This window comes from Gallus gallus, chromosome 1 (genome assembly GCF_016699485.2).
Source record: "Gallus gallus isolate bGalGal1 chromosome 1, bGalGal1.mat.broiler.GRCg7b, whole genome shotgun sequence".
NCBI classification, from domain to species: domain Eukaryota; kingdom Metazoa; phylum Chordata; class Aves; order Galliformes; family Phasianidae; genus Gallus; species Gallus gallus.
Genome location: NC_052532.1, coordinates 39972401 through 39995541, shown reverse-complemented (window position 1 = coordinate 39995541; position 23141 = coordinate 39972401). Strand labels below are relative to the sequence as shown.

Genomic DNA, 23141 nt, shown 5'->3' with positions numbered 1-23141 from the left:
GCCCTTGCCTGTCAGCTAAGGACTGCTTGATGATTTGTAAATATTCATACTTAGCAAAGAAACACTGTTCCGTTGATAATACAGAACAAGTGTACGCACTAATGACATCACCATGTCATGGGGTCATCTCCACCTGTTTGTAACCCATATAGCAAAGTTGTAACTTTTTGACCTATTTACCTTCACTGACATTTGAAAACCTATTAGTCAAAAGGCTTAGAGAAATCAAGGTCTCTGAAGGGCTTGGAGATATGTTAATCCCTGACAATCACACCTGCTTTGGCAACTGTAATAACTGATTGTCTATGCAGCTTGGCTGATGGCTTTCGGGTGCTCCTTTCACTAGGAAGAAGGTCAGCTGGGTGACAAGGGGCTAGTTCCTGCCTGTGTGGCATTCCCATTTGCTTCAGGAGGTTATTTGGTAGTAAAAAAATCCAACTCTAGCAAATGACCCATTCATAATTTGCCTGAACCATGTGCTAAAGATTGTAGTTGGGACAGTGATGGTGGTCCTCTGGAGCAAAGAAACAGGTCGAAAAAATATCTTAAAATATCTTACCCAAAGTAGAATGTAATTCTGCAGCTCCATTTATAGCTGGCAAATGATCATCAGACACAGTTGTAAGTATCACTGGGGAAACTGTCTGAATACTAGAAAACATTTCACCTGAACCTTCATATAATTCATTGGCTGTTTCTATTGAATTCCAGGTGGGAGAAGGTTCGATGTTTTCATTTATCATGTATGGTTCCAAAGAATCAATCAAATGCTAAAAATTAGAAAAATAAAGTCACAATCTTTGTCATTATTATACTCTTTATTGCAATTTATATATACACCATATAAATTGTATATTGCTAACATTACAGTAATATTCATGTGATATATAATTAACTTCGCAAAACAGTATTTTTCACAAGAAAGCTCAGCTGCTTGTAGCCTACAGCTTGTTCATTTCAAAAATAAACAAAGAGCACATGCATTTTTAAAATTTCTTAAAATATGGATTTTTAAAGTTTCAAATTTAATGTTATTATCCTTGTAGCTATATTGAAAAGACACATTTGAGCTTGGGAGGCTCCATTTGTAATAAGCATTTTCCAGCAGGGTAGAAGGTGCTGACAAGAAGAGGGCTTCAGATGCCCCCACTAGGCCCTGAGGAAGAAGAACAGCAGGTTGATCAGATTGCTGAGCGAGAAAAAAGATATCTGTATGACCTCTGAATAAGGAATAGATGAGAGTGGGAGGAAAACAGATGCTAATAAAATAAGAAGAGGAGTTTAAAAAAAGGGAGTAAATATGTGGAAAAGAAGAATGAAAGGGAGGCAAGTGATGTAAAGGTCAGTAAGACAGCAGGGGCAGGTAAAAGACAAATTTGAAAAGAGATGCAAGTAGACTTAAGGGGAGAAATTACTACTGTGAAAGGTACAAGGAAAGCTGAAAAGAGAGAGGCTAGAGAATAAGCGTAAAATAGTGTATAAGCACTAGATCATTATGGCCCTTCAGAATGTGGGACCAAATCCAGGACTGCAGTGTCTCTAAATTGTTATCCTGTCATCCATGAACACTCCCCACTCACACATATGGCCAGCTTCACTACCAGAAAGAGATATTTTTATAGTGATGCAATTAATACACAGTAGCCCTCTCCTTACTGACCACAGGTGGAGAGAGGAGACAAAGAAGCCTTTTTTTTTTTTTTAAATCAACAGCCTTTTTTATTTTTATCAACTACATAGACAGTGAGATTGAGTGTACCCTCAACAAGGTGACATGAAGCTGAGTGGTGCACTTGACACCACAGAAGGAGGGGATACCACCAAGAGGGACATGGACAGGCTTGAATAGTGGGCCTATGTGACCCTAATGAGGTTTAATAAGGCCAAGTACAAGTACAGACTGAGAGAAGTGCTCATTGAGAGGAGCTGTGCCAAAAAGAACTTGGTGGTTTTGGTGGATGAAAAGCTGGACATAAGTCAGCAGTGTACACATGCAGCCTGGAAGGCCAACAGTATCCTGGACTGCATCAAAAGAGGGATGACCAGCCGGCAGAGGGAGGTGATTGTCCTTCTCTACTCTTCCCTTGTGAGGCCCCATCTGAAGTGCTATGTCTAGGCCTGGAGCCCCCAGCACAAGGAAGATGTAGAGCTGTCAGAGCAGGTGCAGAGGAGGGCCAAGAAGATAATCAAAGGGCTGGAGCACCTCTCTTATAAAGGAAGTTTGAGAGAGCTGGGCTGGTTTAGCATGGAGAAGAAAAGGCTCTGGGGAGACTTCATTGTGGACTGTTTATATGCTCTAATAGTACTAGGACAAGGGAGAATGGCTTTTAACTAAAAGAGGAGAAATTCAGGTTAGATGTTAGGAAGAAATTCTTTACTCAGAGGCACTGGAAGAGATTGTCCAGAGAAGCTGTGGACGCTCCATTCCTGGAGGTGTTGAAAGTCAGGCTGGATGGGGCCCTGGGCATCCTGATCAGAAAGGGAGTTGGAACTGGTGATCTTTAAGGTTCCTTCCGACCTAAGTCATTCTGTGATTCTTTTCTACTACATTAACTACGTTAGACTAACCACAGCCAGATATTCAGCAGCAATCTCACCTAAGTACCAAAAGGCAAAAGATATATATGCCTCGTTTTCACCAACCTCTTACAGTAAAACGGTACTCACATGGAAATAACATCTGTCTCTGAGGCTTTAAACAATGTTTGTTATGATTTGTTTTGTTCTTTAATTAGAAAATTAAATTCAATAAGCTTTAGAAAGCATCAGTGATTCTAAATTAAGAATTCACAAATTAGGAAATCCCAGCATTAGAGTATGTCTGTGTAGACAATTTTCCATCTCTTCTGTATGTACTATGATATAATCTTTAATTATAGGGTTATATAATTTCACTTTTCAAGGATCTTAGTCTGGTTTAATGAATGAATCCTTATCCTCATCTTTTTCCCCTGTTCCTTTTTAAACATTTGGCTCCAGGGCTCTATTTAATGTATAACATGCAACTTGAAAGAAAACTCCTTCACCAAACTCTGTATCAAAAACAAAGATTCTGTGTCAGATCCAAAGACAAGCAGTTCCTAAAAAAAGGAATTATGCAAAGTTTTGGCAGCTATGCTCAATACTAAGATTTTTTAAAAAAAGCCTTAACTCAGAAAGAACTGTCTTGAGCTGAGTACTTGCTAAGTATCTACAGTTCTGTGCAACATGCTCAAAATGGCCCATGTCAAAGTATGCAGAGCACATCAGTGTCTAAAATACAAAAGCTAGAGAAGCTGTCACTGTAAGTCCCATAAAGGATTTTATTTGTTTGTTATGTGCAGATATCCTTATATCTATAGCATGGAGTTCAGCATGTAACATCAGAGACTCAAATTCAAGGGTGCAGATGATGGGTGGAAGACCAGGAGTGCCTGCCTTGGAAGCAGAGCACTTGAACAGCTCCAGGACACTTATGCTGAATACACTTCTCCATAGGATTCACATCCACATCTGGAAGTTTTCCTGAGTGGCGATTTACTGATCTAGGCACCTATACTCTTATGTCAGGTACGCTGAGAACTGCTATGCTGAAAAGAACTAAAAGTGAAAATAATATTGTTGGTTGGCTATGGAGTCTTGCCTTCAGTAGCTACGAAATTCAGGATCTGTATTTCTCCAGAATTATTTATGATTTTCATGTAGTACAGAAAGCAGCCTTAGAATCTCTTTCAAACACAACCAGAGAAAGAGAGTGGCATGGGGAAGCTGGCATTTAAAAACATTAGCAACTCATCTGAAGCGGCTAATTTCACATACTGTACCTACTAAACAAGGCAGAGATACCAGATATAATCCAATAAAAAAAAAAAAAGTATCAAAAAAAAGCTAAATACCTTATTTTTTCCAATGAGAATAATGTTTTCCAGTGTAACTTCTTTTTCTTGTACATGCACTTTAACTCTGTACTGGGTAATGATTCCATTTGGTTGTTGTGGCTTTCTCCAAACAATTTTTATATATGTAGCTTCCACTTCTACTAGATGTAAATCTGATACAGCACCTGGGACTAAATGTTCAAGAAGAAAACTGATCTAATTACAAGTATCCAATTATTACAAGTTTTTTTTTCAACATTATAAGCAAAGTACAATAGGCATTTAAAAAAAATTTCATGTTCTTATCCTCTGAGTTGCACCCACACAGGCAGAAAGTTACTTTCCATGTTTGTTTCAGCAAACAAGTTACATTTCTAAAAATATTCACACTGTTTTTTTCCCCACACATATGACATACATATTACTATGGTCAAATGATGTAAATTAGGATAGTTCTACTTAAGTCAAGGCACTGCAAGTAGACCTTATTTCTAAGTACAGACTCTCAAATACACTGAAAATAAAAACTTAATTCTTGATTCATCAGTGTCATACAACAATGAAATAAAAAGCTGAGAGAAAAGACAGTAAATGCGATGCATCTTGTTCATTTCATTTTATAGTAAACTTCAATTCAAATTCTCCTTTAACGATGCACTAATAGTGATATTGTACTGTACGTAGGACTGTCAGAGATCAGAAGAGTTTATTTTCAAAAGTATTATATTCAGATTTGGTATGAAAAATCATTTCTTACAAATATACTGCAGAAAAAAACAAACTTGAAATTCCTTGCATAATGAAAGTTGGCACATATGATGTTCAAATTAGACATTCCATGTCATTTAAAACAAAATCAAAAAGGATTTGGCTTCTGACTGAGTTTAGATAGAAGACAAAAATGGCTCTGTTGAGGTGGGTCATCTCAGGAAATTGCCTCTGGGATCTGAGAGAATCAGATAGTGTTGGAACAAATAGGAACTAAAGGACAATTCTCAGTTGCTGTAACAGCAGGAGGAACACCTTAATAGCAAGCTTTGCTGAAACCAGAGATGGGGACTTTTTCTAAATTTGTGCTGTGTAACACAATAATAATAAAAATAACAATGTTGAAACTGCCTACCTATGACATAGCAATTGCCATTTTTTTCTGGTTGAACTCTTAGCTGCAGACCAATAATTCTGTACAATCTCACATACATACAAAAAGAAAATTGTGTTTCTACCGAGCAAAGGACTGGCCCCTGAGGAGTGAACTACTGGGAGACCAAACTCCCAAATCACAGTACAGGAGAGACTCTGAAGCAGAACTAATAAGCACTTTGCCCCAGGACAAAATCTCAGTGTTTCCCTCAGAGCCCTGGTCTCTTGCAAAGGCGGCTCTCTTAGAGACTGCTGGGAGACCCTGGATTTGGAGAAAATCAGTCGAATGAGATTTCAGGGTTGAACAAAGTGATCCCAGTGGAGTCCGGCATTGTTATTTCCCTACCACTTGCTGCCATCTAACGACTAGAAGGGTGACCTGCAACTTAATTACCATATCTAAAACACTACTTTTGCTCAGGCAGAAGCTACTTTTCTTTCACAGCCTCTGAAGGCTTCTATTAGCAAATAAATTTAGTGACCGTGTATGAACTCCAAAAGCAAGTTGGGAAAATAAATCAACACAATAGAGTTTCAGCTCATTTCTCTCATTAGTTTATTAGATCTCTCTTTCAACACCTCCATTCCTTCTGTTGCAAGGAAACTAAATGTCTTCGAAGGAAAAACTGACACCAGTTACTATGTACAGCCTATTTACTTTATTTATGCTTACTTACCATCTGAAGGAGTGAAAACTGTAAGGTTTGTCTTTGGTCCCACACCAGCACTTGTCTCGGCACCGACATACACATCATACATGGTAAATGGCACAAGGTTATGAAATACGAACTTAAGATCTTTTGTGCTGTTATCCAGAATATGTCCTGGAATGAAAATGAAGAGATTGCAGCCCAAAAATAAAACAGTTCATCATTCGCTTATACTGAACAGAGCTAATCTTAAGGAAGATGAAATGCCAAATTTATTTCTGAAAAGGATAATCTGGCATTTCCTCATTGGAAGTAATACTAAACGTCTTTAAAAACAACATCAGTAACAAAACAAAGAAAACTAAAATACCATTTTGAGGACATATGGCCTTTCAGAGAAGGAGATTATTTATCAATTTCTTTAATTATTGTTAGTGTCTATAAGTTAATTTCTCTTGCTTATCCTTTATTGTTCTATAAAAGCATTTAGTAAACAGCTCGTTCACGTCTTTAACAGTATGTAATTATATAACCATATAACCTTGTATTTTTGACCATGTCTGAGTTAAAGAACAAATATAAAAACTCCAAAAGAGACTCAAACCACACAGAGATTAAAATCTTCCAGAAACATTTAACAGAAAAAGAGTAAATGTAAGATACAGAATGACTTGAATATATATGCATTCTAATTTAGCTGTGAGCTTAGCTTTCCATTTTTCAGGAAGAGTCAGAGGAGCTTGTTTCCTCTACCAGTAAGAATACCTAACAGGAATTTCATTGCATACCGATCCTTCTAACAGGCAGGTTTAAAAGTCATCTAAGAAGTGCTCATCATTCTAATACTGAAAAGGACACATAGCAGTGCTTTCAAATTTTCTTTTTCCACTGGTAGTGACATTAAGAATGCAAGTGTAAGGACATAAAAACAATAAATAATTAAATAGATAATCAATTTAGACTTACCAGATGGTCCGTACAGCTCAACTCTGTAACTGAATTTCCCCGTTACTATGGTTGGTGGGTCCCACATCACTGAGAAAGACTTTGATGTAATGTTGACCTTGGCAAAATTCTGTGGTGGATCTTCTGGAACTTAATTTTGGAAAAAGCCTTTGAATATAAAATAATTTACATCTAGAATTCCCAAGAATCACATACCAGACAGTTCATTTAAAATATAAACATTAAATGCACTGAGGAAAACTTACATTAAAAGCACAGCTCATTAAAAGGTCTTAATTTTATAGTGGGATTTTTGTTGTTGCTTTTTGTTTGTTTGTTTTTTGAAACATGATTCTTGCATAACGCATCAAAAGTACTGGTAGTATATAAACCATCCTGAAAACATAAAGGTGTCAGGGATTTTAGCAAGTTTAATTCAGACTTATTACATACAGACTACACACACAAGATGCTCAAATGCTACTGTGATGCTCAGCAATATAGAGCTCACGTGGAGTAAGACTTTCTTTCTCAAACAGGTTTTTGGTTTTTTTTGTTTTTTTTTTTTTACACATTACCTCATATAGCTGATTTCTGAGAGCACTGGTGATAATATATTTTATTATCCAAAACTTCAAAAACAGATACAATTAAAACTGCAAAAATAGTGCACCTTGTATTTTCATGGAACTGTTCATGTAAATTAAAGCAACTACAGAAGCTGATCCCTTTCTGAAGCATACCTTCCTTTCTAAAGTATACCTTCACAACTTAGTGATATTACTTCTGAAATGGAAAACAGAATCCAAAGACAACTAAAACAGCTGCAATTCTTTTAGATCATATAGAGTTAAAAAAGAAATGATTTTCAAAAATGCCCAAATAAACTTATTTAAAACGCTCTAGACAGACCTGCCAACTAAGGATGTTTTCATGCTAGCAAAACCATTCAGATGAACAGTGCTAGAAGAAAATTACATTTATTTTCATTTGAATGGTGCTTTGACTGTTTGATGAATGAAAAAGCAGCCCAGCAACATCAAACCGTGTCAGACAAAAGAAGAATGTTCTAGCAAACAATAAGCCAGAATAACATTCCTCTGCAAACAACAGCTTTCTAGTATGGCTGTATTAACACTATTGCGCATTATCTCAGTAACTTCTGCTATTGGATAAGCTTCGGTTTCAATTCTCACTTCTTATTTTGAGTAATCCAAAAACCAATTTTTCCAGTGCTTAGAGATTTCTTCAGCACTGACCAAAATTCTGCAATAGCTCCAGACTAAGGAGCCATGGGAAGGTTTTCTTTATACTGCTTTTTTTCTTTTTTTTTCCCCTCAAATGCGAAGAAGCTTTAAGCCTATTGCCATGTATACAATACATACGCTTTTTTAATTCTATGACTGACACCCTTTCCCTTCTAGTTTATTTTTAATTTTCATTCCATTGCACTATTAATTGAAATTCTTGAATTATCCTTCATTTTTCACAAAATTAAAGAGAAAAGAATCATCTGTTCTGAGCATACTTTGATTCCTTTGACTTTTCACTATAAGTGAATCCCTACCTTTTTTTGTTTTTCTATAGATTTGAGAACTTTATTTACTTTTGAAAGTAATACATACCTGATTCCGGTGTTCGGACAATTGTGCTGTCAATGTAACCTGCTTCAGTGTTAACTGCAGAGACTTCAAAAAGATAGGTGGTATATGGCCTCAGGTTAGTTATAACAAAACTAATTGGTTCATTCCAAACAGCGCTCATTTGACTAGATGCTTCGGTACTTGCTGTAACTGTAGTACTTGAAGGAATTGTGGATTTGCCGAAAGTAGTTGAAGGAGTGGTAGTACTCCACAGAAATGATTCGCTGTTATCCTATTAAGACAAATATGAAATATTATAAACAGAAAGCATACTATATAACTGTTAATATATAGAGATCAGAAAAGGCAGACACCCCTTGAAACAAAATCACCTTGATCTTGTTCTATTTTTAATTTTCAAACTTCAATATGAAATTGGTTTATCATTTCCTTAGCTGAAGTGCTAGCACATCTTGTTGGTGACAGTAGTACAATGTTTGCCCTTATTCAAAAAGATTTCAAACATAATTGAACAGAAGGAGCTTTTCAGTCTCTGTTTAGCTATTCCCAGTTTTAGCATTCAGATTGCCTCTGTACAAAAAATATACAATCTCTACTGAGGTCTTTCTTCAACATACGTATATTTTATGTCTACATCTATGTACACGTACATATACACGGAAAGAGACAGACAGATATATACACATATAGCAGGTACCAGACAGGGGTTTTCTGATCCATACTGTCAGGAGACAACTCTGAAAAACTGCTGGGCTTTACAATCATTGATGTGTTATGATTCAGTAAGTGGCATACTGTCTTCTCAGTGCTAAATTAAATCAGCCTGACGTTGACAGCCCTCAAAAACGCTTAAGATTATCATGAAAATAAAATCTGAAACCAAATTCCTGATCACCTTTTATCATTTGAAACTGCACTTTTCAATGAATTACTAAGTCTAGCATCCTGAAAAAAAAACAAAAACAAAACAAAAAAACCATTTAGGCAACTTGGCATCCTAATAGTCATAACACATGGCTCAGAATAAAGGAAAAAGGAAAACAAAAGTTGAAAAGGAGAATAATCTTCAAGAAATTCTGAAAGTTATACAATGCTTCGGGTTGAAAACAGAGTTTCATTAGTAAATTAGTAAAAATTCTTAAATTAAATATTCATTGAAAATTTCTGAACAACTGTCTACAAACAATTTTTGAATATCACTCTGCTATTTCTTTTTATGTTACTTTGAAAAGTATTAAACTAATCTTGAAATGTGATATGCAGAATAGAGCACAACCTAAAATATACAAAGCTTTGTAAAACTTTATATAAAAATGAAAGAGTAACAGTACTGTGTCTCCACAGTGACAGAAACAACATAGTATTTTCAAAGTGAACACTGTAAAAATTAAAAATGGAAACCAAAACATCAAATTTATTTATTCCACCCATTTCTGTTAAAAATATATCAGTTAGCTGACCCTTTCTTGACGCTGTTACTGGATTATACTGAGCTCTTCAAGGTAAAATTCTCTGCTTAATCTACTTCGGACAGAAAGTCTTTTCTTCATATACTATATCCTTCCTCAGGTCTAACTGTAAAGTACTAGGGATTGTTCTGAAAAGCAAGACTCCAAATGGTCTCAAAATTCAAATTTTATTACATTCCATAGCTTCAGTCTATTTCTAATTTAAAAGGTTTATAGCACTTACATTACACTCTGGTAACCTCCCAGATAGAAGGTCCTCTACTTTAACCAAGACATCTTTCACTACAATTCCACTTCTTGCATGTTTCACACTAATCTTGAAACTAGTTATCTTTCCATTTGGTTGTCGAGGGAGAAACCAGATCAGATTTACAGCTGAATAATTTAAGGCTTCAACTGTGAGATTCACTACTTTACCTGGAGCTTGAAAACAAAACAAACAAAAGCAGTGAGACATACTTTTCTTCTCATTAAATACATATTTCAGAATCAAATCTACCATGATCTAAAATGATTTTCATTATCATTTAACAGTACAGTACCTGAAGAACCTATCACATTTCAAATATTTCTACTGTCCTGTATTCAGTGATCTTAATGGAACATAACCATTTTAGTTAGACCAGTTCAAAAAAGCCCTTTGTTTGTATGTTGGAAACCATACTGTCCACTCAACTATCCACTCTACTTAACTTTTTCTAGATAACTTTACTAGTTTAAACTGAGTCTCATTTTGATCAAGTTGTTGGCATCTTTTTAACCATCACAGCAATAGCTTAAAAGAAGAACAGTATCGGAGTGACATACAACACTCACCTCCAGTTTCAACAGGTCTTCCAATTACATTAATAATAAGGGTTTTACCTTTAATACAATGTGAACAGAAAGTATCAAAAAGTAAAAAGCTGAAGTTATCCTATGGAAAAATGGTAATACTGTCCTCTGTCAACTACAAGTAAACAGAGCCCGCTGAAGTCTGGTTTTCTGTGAGAAATTTGTTACAAAAATAGTGAAGAATAATGATTTGCATAGCTCTTCCAAGTTAGTTAGCTATACCTTCTCATATTTGGCTTTATAATTCATTGTCATCTTGGAAATCTTATGCTGAATGTCTTTAACTGCCACTATGTTTGACATTACAGTTTGGCCTGCTATGGAAATCAGACTATAGTAGTCCCAAACACAGAGGGACAATCACCACAATGGCCACACAATTTCTATATTTCAATTAGTCTTGTACACCTCAATAGAACTGGTCTGGTGACAGTGCTTCAGTCAAGGCTCAGCTGTTCTTGAAGTGCTTGGAAAAGCAAGGCTAAAAATCGTAAATTTGTAAAAATTCTGGAAATTTAGTATAAAAATGTATTTTTTTAAATTTTCAATTAAATTCATCAAATCATGTTTTCATACCAGCTGTGCCTATTTTCACCCCCTTTTCTTTAGAATTAAGAACTTAGTAAAACATTCTGCTTTGGGCTTTTTAGAGAAGGTACTTTGACTTAGGCACTGAACAAATACAGCCTGACACAAGGAGGCCATTCAAGAACTGATCCTAGTACTCCCAGTCTCCTAATACTGCTGCAGCATTAGCTAATGGGTGTAATTCATAGCTAGTTCTCCTCTCCTCTGACACTACTTTCTTGAAGCAGCCTACCTAGAAACTTGTATAGAAAAACAGAGAGAAACAGTTTTCATATGAGAACCTCCACATGTGCACACCCTACATCCTGTTACTAGCAAGTAGGACAAAGAGCACCATTTTCCATTTAGTGAGAAAATACAGAAAGAATCGGTATTTTCTTCTAAGTGTATCAGAATGTGTATAAATACGAAAAAAAAAAAATGAAGCATCAGAGATACTGTATTTGAGCAAATTAGAGCAGCTCTAATAAGCAGGTTCGTTAAAATTACCACTTTCTGCAGTCTGGAAAAGAAAAGGAGCACTAAATACTCCAACACCAGCACTGTTCTCAGCAGCAACCTAAAGAAAAAAGAAGCCAAATTAGAGAACCTACAGGATGTACAGGAAATATGAATACCTTAAGGAGAAGCAGAGATTCACCTACCGCTTTTCAAACCATAAACGTACAAATGAACAAAACAGATGTGGTAGAAAGAATCCAGAAAACTGAGAGATACATTGAAAGTCTTCCAATCTGAGATTTGCACTTTTAAGAAAAAGTCCAGGGTAATATGACAGAAGAATAAACATTTGCATTGTGGATGTGTCAACTGTACACACTGATTGGCTTTGAAGATAAAACAAATGCTTGTGAAATGTACCATTAGCTTCTAGAAATCACTAGGTGATCATGCCACAGGGTGACATTTTAGCAAAAAAGTTTGGAAGCTTGTAGAAAAAAAAATACAGGACAACAACAACAAAAAAACCAAGGTTACTTTGTGGATAACAAAAGTTCACATGGTTCAAGTAGTTGTAATTCAAATTGGAAGGAGTATTGATGCTTGTGCTCTGAAGTATTTTTTTATAGCATATATTTTAAAAAGAATATTTTTACAAATTCATCAATGATCAGGTGCCCAAAATTTTGCAAACATACAAATAATCCTCAAACATACAACAAATAATCACTTTTAACTACTGTTTCTTTACAAATGTTTCTTCATCAGCTGTAAAGAAACAAAATCAAGCCTGGGCTGTCCGAAATAGATTGAAAATCCACATTCAAAGTTTACAAGATGCTATTTTGAACCGTACTGTCATGATACGTACCAGAAGGAATTTAGCAAGAACAAGCCAGGTGAAAACAATAACAGATTTTCATCCATGCAAAAATGAAGAGCTTTTAACTCTCCCCTAAAAAGCTCCCCCCCCAAAAAACCCTCTCCAAAAAAATACAAAAAAATACCAAATGAGAAATAAATTAGTCAACACAAGGAAAATATTTAATGTTTCTTTTTGGCCACACGTTTCCATCTGAGTGGACTGACTGTGAGACTGCTAGTGGGTCAGCTAGCGGGGCAGCCAACCAAAGCAGCAGATAGCATAACAACCCTCTGCTTGCCAATAGACTTCTAGTCACTCATGCCAAAAGCCACGTGGTCCCTGCGAGCCCAGTGTAGTTGTGTCTCAAGTCACATTCACGAGTCAAATTCAGCTCTAAGATCAATGGCTAAAACACCAGTAATGAGAAGAAAAGCCTCACAAATATATCAGCCAAAGGCAAATCACTGCAAATTAAAACACGATTTAAATGTCCTACAGTTTTCTCAAGAAAGAGCAAAGAGAATTTTTAAAACCTTCAGAAGTGAATCTCGCACAAATAAATTGAACTATCTTAATAACTTTATCTATCTGAACAGATTAATGAGCTTAGTCTAAATGATACTATTCTTTTTCTAGTAGGAGCTGATTATTTAATTTCTTTTTCAACAGACGACTGGAGGCAGATCAAAGGCTAAACATTTCTGCTTTTCACCAGCAAGGTCATCACTACAAGATTCACAGCAAGCTATTTCCCCACAGTAGCAAGCCATAATTAGATTTCTACTTTCTTACATACGCACATTATCATTACAAAAGATTACTGCACAGCTCTATTCCTTGACTGACAAATCTAATATTTTTCCATGGTATGAATTCATATTACGTGGAATGAAACAAACTAAACATATAATTTCATTTTATACTTGACACTAAAAAGAAGCACCTATCCAAGGTTCTTGTGAAAGTGGCAGAGAACTTCAAGGCAAATGTTGCCAAGAGAACAATAACGTATTTCTGTCCATTTGAAGTTATTGACACTTGAAGAGTTCGGAGATGGAGATGGATCCACGGAGATGGATCAGGAATGCCTAATCCAAATTCTGTTTATAGAACTGATGTAAATACATGTGCTGACTTTGACAGTAGATACCTCCTGTAAATATCTAAGCAATAAAGTCTATGGAAAGGACGTAGAAAGGTGCAACATTTTTTATTTCAGGAAATGATAACAGGTAAAACATTCAAGCTTGGGGAAACCAGGCAAGGGTGTTTACAGGCCACACACAAACACAAAGGCAAATACAACGATTAAATAAAAAGGAACTTTTTCATCAGGTGTGTGTATCTGTATGCTTGTGTCCAATCGGTGAAGTTGTTGGCATTCCCCATCACAAGTACATAGTTCGGGTGAGAATGTCATGTGTGTGTATTTGCAATACAGGAAGAAGCCTGCTTTTCATTTCAGTACTAGGAAAACAGTTACTGAACAGAAAGTGAGCAAGATTTTAGATGACAACAGGCGATAATCCAGGCCAGAAAATTCCTTCTTCAACTGATTAAGTTTAAAATCAAATAAAGAATTACACATGTACATGCTTTTATGGATTTGGTTGAGGTGATTTAGAAATCTATGTGCAATATCCAAAGTGCACCAGTGATTTGAAAGACTAAATGTCAGTGAAGATGAAGTGTTTAGGTATTTTTGAAAATTTTAACCTTTGCTCTGTGCTCTCCACCACATATTATATATTAGTAAGAATATTAATAGAAGAAACTATGCTTTAGAAAGGTTGTGGTTAGAAATTACTTTAAGTATATTTAAAAACCACTGAAGTAAACAAATACCTGCTACATGTATTTTGTTATATAGCAGAAGTTATTAACAATGTGCATCAGAAATCAGTGCACTTAACATAGCTTCATACAAAGTAGAAAAAGGGAGAGTTCAAACTAAAAGGGATTCATAAAGCTCCTACCTTAATTTCGTAAGTTGTTCCAGGGTTAAGATTGGTAAGAAGAACCTCCAGACTATCTGGTTTTGATGTAACCTGTGTGTAAGCTGTTTGCATCCATGGGCAGACCTCTTTATATTTAACAATGTAAGACAGAATTCTCCCATTTGGATGCTGTGGTGTATTCCATGACAGCAGAATTCCAGCAGAGCCAACTCTTTCACCTGCAAGAAATGCAGGGGGCCCAGGATCTAAGAATAAAAAAATAATATGTCAAAAATGGTCTTTAATTAAGTTTCCAGATGATGGAGACACCCTCATAGTTAGTCTAAAGAAAATAAACCATCTGCCAGAAAAAATAAGAAAAACTACTGAAGACTAATGTACTGTTTAATAAGATTTGTTTGTTTGCTTGTTTTTCATTCAGTTGTTTGTTTGTTTCTGGCTACAATACGGTTACAAAAAAGATTAAGTGAAATTTGGATCTTCAGGAACATTCTTTTTTTATGAATGCAAAATATGTAATGCTCAACATCACTGCAAACAAAACAGAGCATAATGCCAACTTAATATTTCAGATATTCTAGCATGCTTAATATCAGTTCCTTTCGTTAAATAAAACAAATTACACTCGTAAAATATGTCTGATCCAGCTACGTTTTTCTGAAGTATCTCAGAAGTCTACTGTTACATGCATGGATATTATTATACAACGCTAAAAAAATTACAGAAGTTTACCAGTTGCTCTCCTTTGTGTTTTGGGGCTTTTTTGTTACTTTCTCTCTCTCTCTCTGTTTAATCTTAAATAGCCAAGCTAATGGATGAATACAACCACTACTCACAATGAGGGTTTCTTCTGAAATATCTGATAAATTCTCATGTTCTCATAGAACACCTCTGATTCAGTATATTTTTTTACATTTAAAGAAGATTAAAGATTCTGATGATTGTTAAAAAAGAATTACAGTTTCACCTGTACTACTATGCATCATGGTAAATACAAAAAAAAAATCATTATTTAAGAAAAGAAATTAAACATAAGCAGTCATTTTTAACTTACTTGTGACGTTCGTTGTCACTGTTCTACTGGCAGGTGAACTGTATGTGGAAGAAGAAACTGTAGAAACTGTAACATTGTATGTTGTTCCAGGTGTAGTGTTATAAAAGTCAGCCTAAAATATGACATCAGTTTGTTAACAAGAATCATGAAAATGAATGCCCCATCCCCCCGTAACTCAACAACAACAACAGAAGCCCCAGCCCTGAAATTTTGAGCACTGTATTACTGAGAGTAATTACAGAAAAGGCTGGTAATGAGCTTTTAGAAATACAGCAGCATTTGCAACAGTAAGAAGAGCAGTTCACATTTGTTAGGTACAGCACAGCATTTTGTCTTATTTAGCTACCCTCCGTATGATTTGTATAACTTTCAATATTAAAGAACAAATTAACTATTAATTTTATCACAGAATCACTTATCAGTGTATCTATACAGGTGTTTCTGCAACATTCTCATTATCCAAGTATATATTTAGCTTTATAAAATCACCCCTTGAAAGAATAAACACAAAGCTAGACTTGAAAAACTTCCAACTTTCTGATGGTTAAGTAAGTCCATCATTTGAAATAAGCATAATTAAAAACTTTTAAACAGTCAGTAATACAAAATACCTGTATCTGTGTAGTTCCAATAAAAAACAAAAGCAAACCAACCAGAACAGCCATTATTTCTGTTAATATTCTTATATTTTCCAGACTGTAGAATCAAAAAGTCCTCCTATTTCTTTTTGATGCCTCAGCAGCGAAATGTTGCCTGCATTAATGATTTAAGCAAGGATCTTCCTGGCAAGTACACAATTAATGAGTCTGTATTACCCAATAGCTCTGCCCTTCCTTTGTTACACTATTCATGAACCCTTGGATGACTGGCTGTATCCTCATAGCAGACTTGGAAAAAAGAAAAAGAGAGAGAGATTTGCTAACTGCTTTAAGGTACCAAACTCTGGATGCTGAAATGTGCTTTCAATAATTTTATATTAATACTTTTATGGTCACACCTGCATTAAATAGCTAAGGAAGCAACCTTGCATTCCTCATCAGTATGCTGCATAAGGAAAAGCTGGCCGTGCAAGTCCTGTAATAAAAGCACATACTTGATACTCCCTAACTCCAAGATCTGAGATAACAACAGATCCATGGTCAGGAATGAGATCCACACAAAATCTGTCTACATGTCCATATGGTAGTCTCCAATACAGGGAAAAAGAATTTGATGAAACATTGAAGAATTTAAGTCCTTCTGGTTTTGCAGGTTCTAAAAGAGAAACGTGAAATATAAGATGTTAAACTAAATACATCCTTGACAAATATAGAAGTAGTTAGAATTGAATATAAAAGCATCCAGGAACAGCTTACTCACTACAAGAAGGATAATTGCTAATTAGCCCATATACAGCAGCGTTTTACAATACAGCTGCTGCACTACTTCTGAGATATGGTTGATAATCTCTGAACTATGCTGTGTAGATATTGTGGAGATATACTCAGGTATCTCAGTCCACTGTCTGGTTAAGTAAGAATCTCGGCACGATCTTGGTGTTTCTGCTGTACTCAACCTTAAAGTTAGCCCTACTGCTGTATCAACTAATGCTACTACAGATATTCTTTTCTGTCGCTTGTTACAAAATAGTTAATTCTTTTCAAATACTTTTTGTATATCTGAAATCCTAGTAATTCCAGGAAATCTAATTAGTTAAGTCTCCAAAATTTTTACTTTGGACTCCTTTTATTAAAGCCATGTTTTCACACATTCCTGAAATATCATCTCACTTTCTTATTTCTCTGCCCTTTCAGGCAATTTTAAATCTGCATCATTCACTCAAGTCCTACCAATGGATCATATTATAGCTTCATCAGTAGCTCATTAAAACATTACATATCTTTAATATTGCATTATTGATCCACATGCACATAGCCATCAAGCAGATAGCTAACAACAGTTCCTGTGCATACCTGACACAGCAAGCCCCATCAGAGATGCTCTTTGTCACACACCAGATGTGCCACTACCTTGTACTCTGCCCGACTCCCTTACTAACATGCTTCTTCAGAATTCAAACTAAATCTTCTGTACTGTTTATATACTAATAATGTTCTTTTCAGTCTAAATATCACATCATGAAAGAGCTCCACCCATTTTTATTTAGTATAAACCTATTTAGATTATATATCCTCCCTGAACTCTTTTCCCTGTAGTTTCAAACAGATCACTACAGCTCTGCCACCAAATATTCTACCTGAAATATTCATGTATTCAAATGTTACCATCAGGTCTTCATACTAAATTTATACTTCTTGCATACATGATCGTTTCTTTTTATTACTTTTTAATTTATTTTAACACTAAGTGAAAAAAAAAAATCTATGTAGAGAATTGTAAGTGTAACTGAGAGCACAACTTCTTCCTTTTATTACACTTATTTAAATTCTAAGTCCTAATGTTACCATTAGTACTACTATTTCCACTGACACAACGCTTGCACAGGTCTTTTATACAAACCCATGATTAAACCCTGAGTTATCATAGTACTTAAAGCCATCTACCTCAGTCGCATCATTTCTGAATCAGCAGCAGAAGACAGCCTAGAAGAGTCCTCATGGAAAAAGACATGTAGTGCCATGAAGCTAATAACAGTCCCACTTTTACGCTGTGATTGAGAACTACCTCTTCTACTGACGCTGAAAAAAAGTTTCACTTCTACCTTCTCGCAGTTTTAACCACACCACCAGTGCAGACATGAATGCAGTTCACTTGAGCCTCATAGCACCTGCTCTTCTACTGTACACCTATTTCACGTACGTGTTAACATCCACTTCTTACCTGCAGTGGCCGGTATATTTGTGTAAAGTATATAGCTAGCATATCTGTGTGAAGCATAAAACAACTTCCTGTGCAATTCACTGACATAATTCATCGCAGTTGAGAAGATACATCACAGAGCATGGCATGCAAAATACAAGATGATAATTTTTCCAAAAATTAACCATTATAAACCAGCAGGCTCAGCACTGTGATGTAATCTCAACACATTTAAGCAAAAGCAATCACAAATGGATCAACCAAACAGACTTAAATCTTCAGTGAATTAGAAAAAAAATTAGTTATGATTAAGTATTGTGGTCATGGATCAACCTATAAAAGACTTGCAAGACTTTTTTTCATAGTTTTTCTCTCAAGACAACTACTTCAAAGTAAATGTAAGGATCTCCACTTCTATGTCACTGCATTTTAGAGACTTCTTAACCTCTTGCTTCAAACCCCCTGACTACAGCTGAAGCACACAGTCCCAAAAGCACACATGCAAATGTCATTACACGTCTCATGACATGTCAATGAGAACTTTCAATGCTTCTCAGGTATCTCTCATACCACTCTGTCTTTGCCACAAATAAAACTTTTAAAAGTGGTATAGGAAAGTAGTAATAGAAATTGCTTAAGGTAGTTCTGGTGCATCTTTTTTGCCTCCTAAATTTCAGCTGTGTTTTACTTTATTACATTACATTAATAATCTTGTCAAATGCCAAGATTGAGATTTTACCCCATAAAGTTTTAAGAACAAATCTAATAAGAAACAGTCCTTGAGTGGAGCATTCTAAAGCCTTAACTCTGCAAACATTTACAGTTAAGTTCTGATAGTGCATAACTCGTTGCAGGACGAAGACCTGCAAAATAACTAAGATACTAAACATGGTCAAAAGACATGCTGCACAGATAAATAGTATTATTTCTGGTAGTGAATCACTAGATGCAAGTTGCATATGTTATAGATAATGCATGCCCACAACCATAGTAAACTATTACATATAACCTCTCTTGAAATTCCCATGTTATTCAACCAGTGATACACACAAAGTTAAATGGTTATTGAGAGCAAGTAGATAAAACAGGAAACTGTACAGACCTGCTACAATTTCAAGGAAGGAAGGAGATCCTTCAATATTGCCTTGCAGTCTTTGCAGTGTGAAATTATAAATACCCCCAGCAGTCAGATTTGTAACACTGAATTTAGATACTGCTCCTGGAATCATAAACTTGCTTATAAAGGTGCTGTTTGATAAAGATGCTTTATAAGATGTGAAGTTAGTCTTGGTTGGATTCCACATTAAAGTCGCAGAGGAAGTATTTACCATTTTCAGTGCCAAATTGCAGATCCCAGCTGGTTCTATAGTAAAGTCATTCAGATTAATAAAGACAGTTTTAATACATAGTTCTTAAAATGTAACAAAAATATCAGCTTTTGAAAATAAATGGTTTTTATTTAAATGATTTTGGGGCTCACAGCTTAATATGAAATACTAATGCAAATTTTAGAAGTATGTTTGTATGGATGTCTAGTAACCAGTTTCATCATGTTACCCTGAGTAAAACTTGGCTGTGTAACTCTACTGCGTAATTTATGGAAGAGAATTCCAGACTTATCAAATCTTCTACTAGAACAGTAGCATTGAGCAATGAGAATCAGAGTGAAGAGGAAGACTTTGTGGTGATTTTATTCAATTAAACGTTTTCTAAAATGCTTCATAGGACATATGATTTCAAAAAATTGTTCATCTTAGAAAGGGAAACAATAAGTGCATCGTCACAGTAATGAACTCTTCATTCCTCTTGGTTATGTCCAGAATTCTAAAAGTGTAGCTATTTATTCATAAATAACATCTGCATTAATATGAAATGTGCACTTACTGTTAGAAAATAAAAATGTTTACAGTCCTACAAAAAAATGAATGTTGTGATTACTTATAACTTTCTTTAATTAAAAAAAAAAAGGCATAATCCTACTAAAGGCTGCATTATTCAATATGAAAAGAATCCTAAAGGCTTGTCATTAAAATTGTGAGAGTAATTTCTCCATGTTCTGGCCATATGCTGGACTCATGCCCAGCAGTCATGAAAATATTTGCCTGAAAAGGAGAACTTTCAGGACCACAATGATGATTATTCTCTTTTATTTTCCACTGACAAAATACTGAAGATCTAGTTCATTTTTTTCAGAGATTCACTCATCTTTGAAAAACTAACTGCAGAGCCTTCTGGATAATTAAGGAATTCCAGCTCCAACAAGCCACAGAAAACCCTTCAAAGGGAAGAGGTCTAAGATAAGCAAATATATAAAATCAGGAGTTGACTTATATTTTGATTACATCTATCTATTCTATCTATGTTGTTAGGCCATAAGCCAATATAAATTAATTCCTTCAAATTACTTTCACAAGCAAACCTTTCTCTTGCTATGCAGTATCATAGGAGCATTGGAAAACAAATTTTCTCAGAGTGCAAGACTGAGTGTTAATATTCTGGATCTTGTTATATAACTGGAAGCACAATTTTTCTTCCCACTTTTTAAAGCTTTCTGTTGCCTTCTACTGGAGCAATCCTCAAATCCCACACCATCGGTTTGCAAGAACTTAAAAGATGCAGAAACAATTATAAACAAAATGCAAAGTAATTGTGGCAGCATCTTGCTTGTGCTGGAGCTGAAAGAATTTTGAGAGTCCACTTCTTAATTTAAATGGGTATCTACAACTACATTTAGACTTGACTCCATCAATGATGCTGTTTAAGCGACTATGACAAGAGGAAGCAAAATTTTCCCCCTAAAATTAAACTTTATTTTCAACTCTGTGATCCTTTTGCACCACTTGCATGCAATGACTGAAATACCTCTGTATCCACATTTACCTTTATTCAAAAGTACACAAATAATGAGGTGCTTCCTTACTTGTGATGACATTTTTCTCCACAGCCACAGAGGAATCCCAGCCTTTAATTGTCCTTAATTGAAATGTATATTCCATCCCAGGGGCCAGATTTTTCACTACAGTTCTGCTATCATAGACAGTTCTGGTAAATGGCTTTTCATTATTCATCAGACAATATGAAAGCTATGGAAGAAGAGTAATTACTTATATCCAATATAATTAAGTTTATGTTATTCTACTTACATATTTATACTTATAATATTATATAGGAAATTATATTATAAATTATATATCAACTATATCATAAAAGAAGTCGTAAGTAAAAATATATATTATTAGACTGATGTGTTAATAGAAAAATAATAGTTGATGATAGTTTCTTATGTCATATGTTATTTCACTTCATAAAATTTATGTTCAACAATTCCAACTACCTGTTTATTTACAAATATTTACAATAATCCCCACATTTTAGTGACAAAATAAGGAATAGGGCTGAAGTTTTATGTTCCACAAGGCTGATCCACTACTTACTCTAATATTTCTTAATAGTGGTGCAAGCATTTTTAATCTTTAAAAATAGATGGAGGAGGTGAAGCCTTTACTCTTGGAGGGAGGATAATAGAGTGTACTCTGACTGCTCAGTCACACAGCTGTACTGATAAGATGTGTGATTAACTACAAGATAGAAAGAAAGAATGAAAAAAAAGAAAGAGTCCCAAGGAATCAGTCACTCAACTGAGCTCACTAGGATACCTTGAAAACTCACTGCTTTGAGCCACTGAAGAGAATAAAAGTGCTGAAGATACCATTTTTAATTTGACCCCTTATTTCCTAGAGGCTGTGAGAATTCCTTTTGACCTCCAAGAGAACTCTTGAGGTGAAGGAATAAATTCTTGTGATGGTCCTTTCTGTGGACACAGAACACTGTATTTGTGGACTATTTCTTATCTGCAGTAGTGAAAAGCAAGATGCACAGTGTGTCTGCCCTGCAGAGGAGGGCTCTACACAAGCATTTCCAGCATGCATACCTGCATGGGCTTCTTGGAAGTAGCAGTACTAATAGATCGAGATGGTTTGTAGCCATCTATGTCAGTGTGTTCTGTCTGCACACCAATTATTTCCTCCAAGAGTGGAGGGGTCATAGCGGTGATCTGAGAGAACTTTGATTCAGCTGCTGTGGATCTGGGAAGGAATACTGCAGTTCCCTTAGGCACCTACTTATTGCATCTACTTATTGTACTGACACAACGCCTCTTAATATATACTAAATCTTGGAGACTGTCATCAATTCATTAGAATTACAGCACTGCAAAATGCTAGAAGCAAAGCTATAGATTAAAAATTTACATCTAGGATAAACAAGTTAGGAAAGTTTCTTTTGTGTACTCTTTTTTTGCGTATATTGCATAGAAAGTTGGTGAGCAGGGACGATTAATTTTAAATGATTAGTAAAATGATCCCTTTTATGCAGGTGCACTTCACTAAGCAACCAGTCTACTGAAGCCTTTCCTATTAAAGATTTATGGACAACCTCATTTATTCTGATAAAGCACTGTCTAATGCGGCTGCTTACTGTATGAGATACCAATACCAAGCAATATTACAGTGCCATAAAGATCAGTATTACAGATGACAATTACTTTCCATGGGATGATAAAAATAACCTGACCACATACAGAAGTGTATCTGAGCTGCTTCAGAACATGAACAAGAGAATCAAATTAAATTTTGAAATTTGTAAAAATACTCCAAACTACATCAGCAAATGGTGCTGGAGTAGGTTAACTGTCTGGCTTTATTCATTCAGATCAATGCAGCTGTATACAAATGAAGAGAGAAGAACTGCTAAGAAAAAATGCTTAAGAATATTCAGACTTCAGTGGGGTAGGGAGCGGAATTGGATGCTATAATATTGGAGTATAAACTACGTAAGACGATTAGAGCAAGGTTCTTTGTTTCATGGTTTTTCTATGTAATGAAGAATATTCTAGCCAGTAAGTTATGGTACAGGATGGCACCTTGAAATTGTCA

General features: G+C 35.3%; 1 protein-coding gene across 7 annotated transcripts in view; it reads right to left on the bottom strand.

The window, feature by feature from the left end:
- The window catches only part of PTPRQ (protein tyrosine phosphatase, receptor type Q), a 123717-nt gene that overhangs the window by 83137 nt on the left and 17439 nt on the right, over positions 1-23141 (bottom strand). For 6 of the 7 annotated variants that reach the window (XM_040667503.2, XM_040667510.2, XM_040667520.2 and 3 more), the window contains 12 exons: positions 21128-21290; positions 19310-19570; positions 16502-16662; positions 15409-15520; positions 14373-14599; positions 11580-11649; positions 9892-10091; positions 8221-8470; positions 6617-6745; positions 5678-5824; positions 3876-4048; positions 560-770 (listed from right to left, as the gene is read on the bottom strand). In XM_040667503.2, coding sequence (XP_040523437.1) covers positions 560-770; positions 3876-4048; positions 5678-5824; positions 6617-6745; positions 8221-8470; positions 9892-10091; positions 11580-11649; positions 14373-14599; positions 15409-15520; positions 16502-16662; positions 19310-19570; positions 21128-21290 — 2104 coding nt within the window. The remainder of the gene's footprint in view (positions 1-559; positions 771-3875; positions 4049-5677; positions 5825-6616; positions 6746-8220; positions 8471-9891; positions 10092-11579; positions 11650-14372; positions 14600-15408; positions 15521-16501; positions 16663-19309; positions 19571-21127; positions 21291-23141) is intronic. The other variant, XM_040667526.2, reaches the window with a different exon arrangement.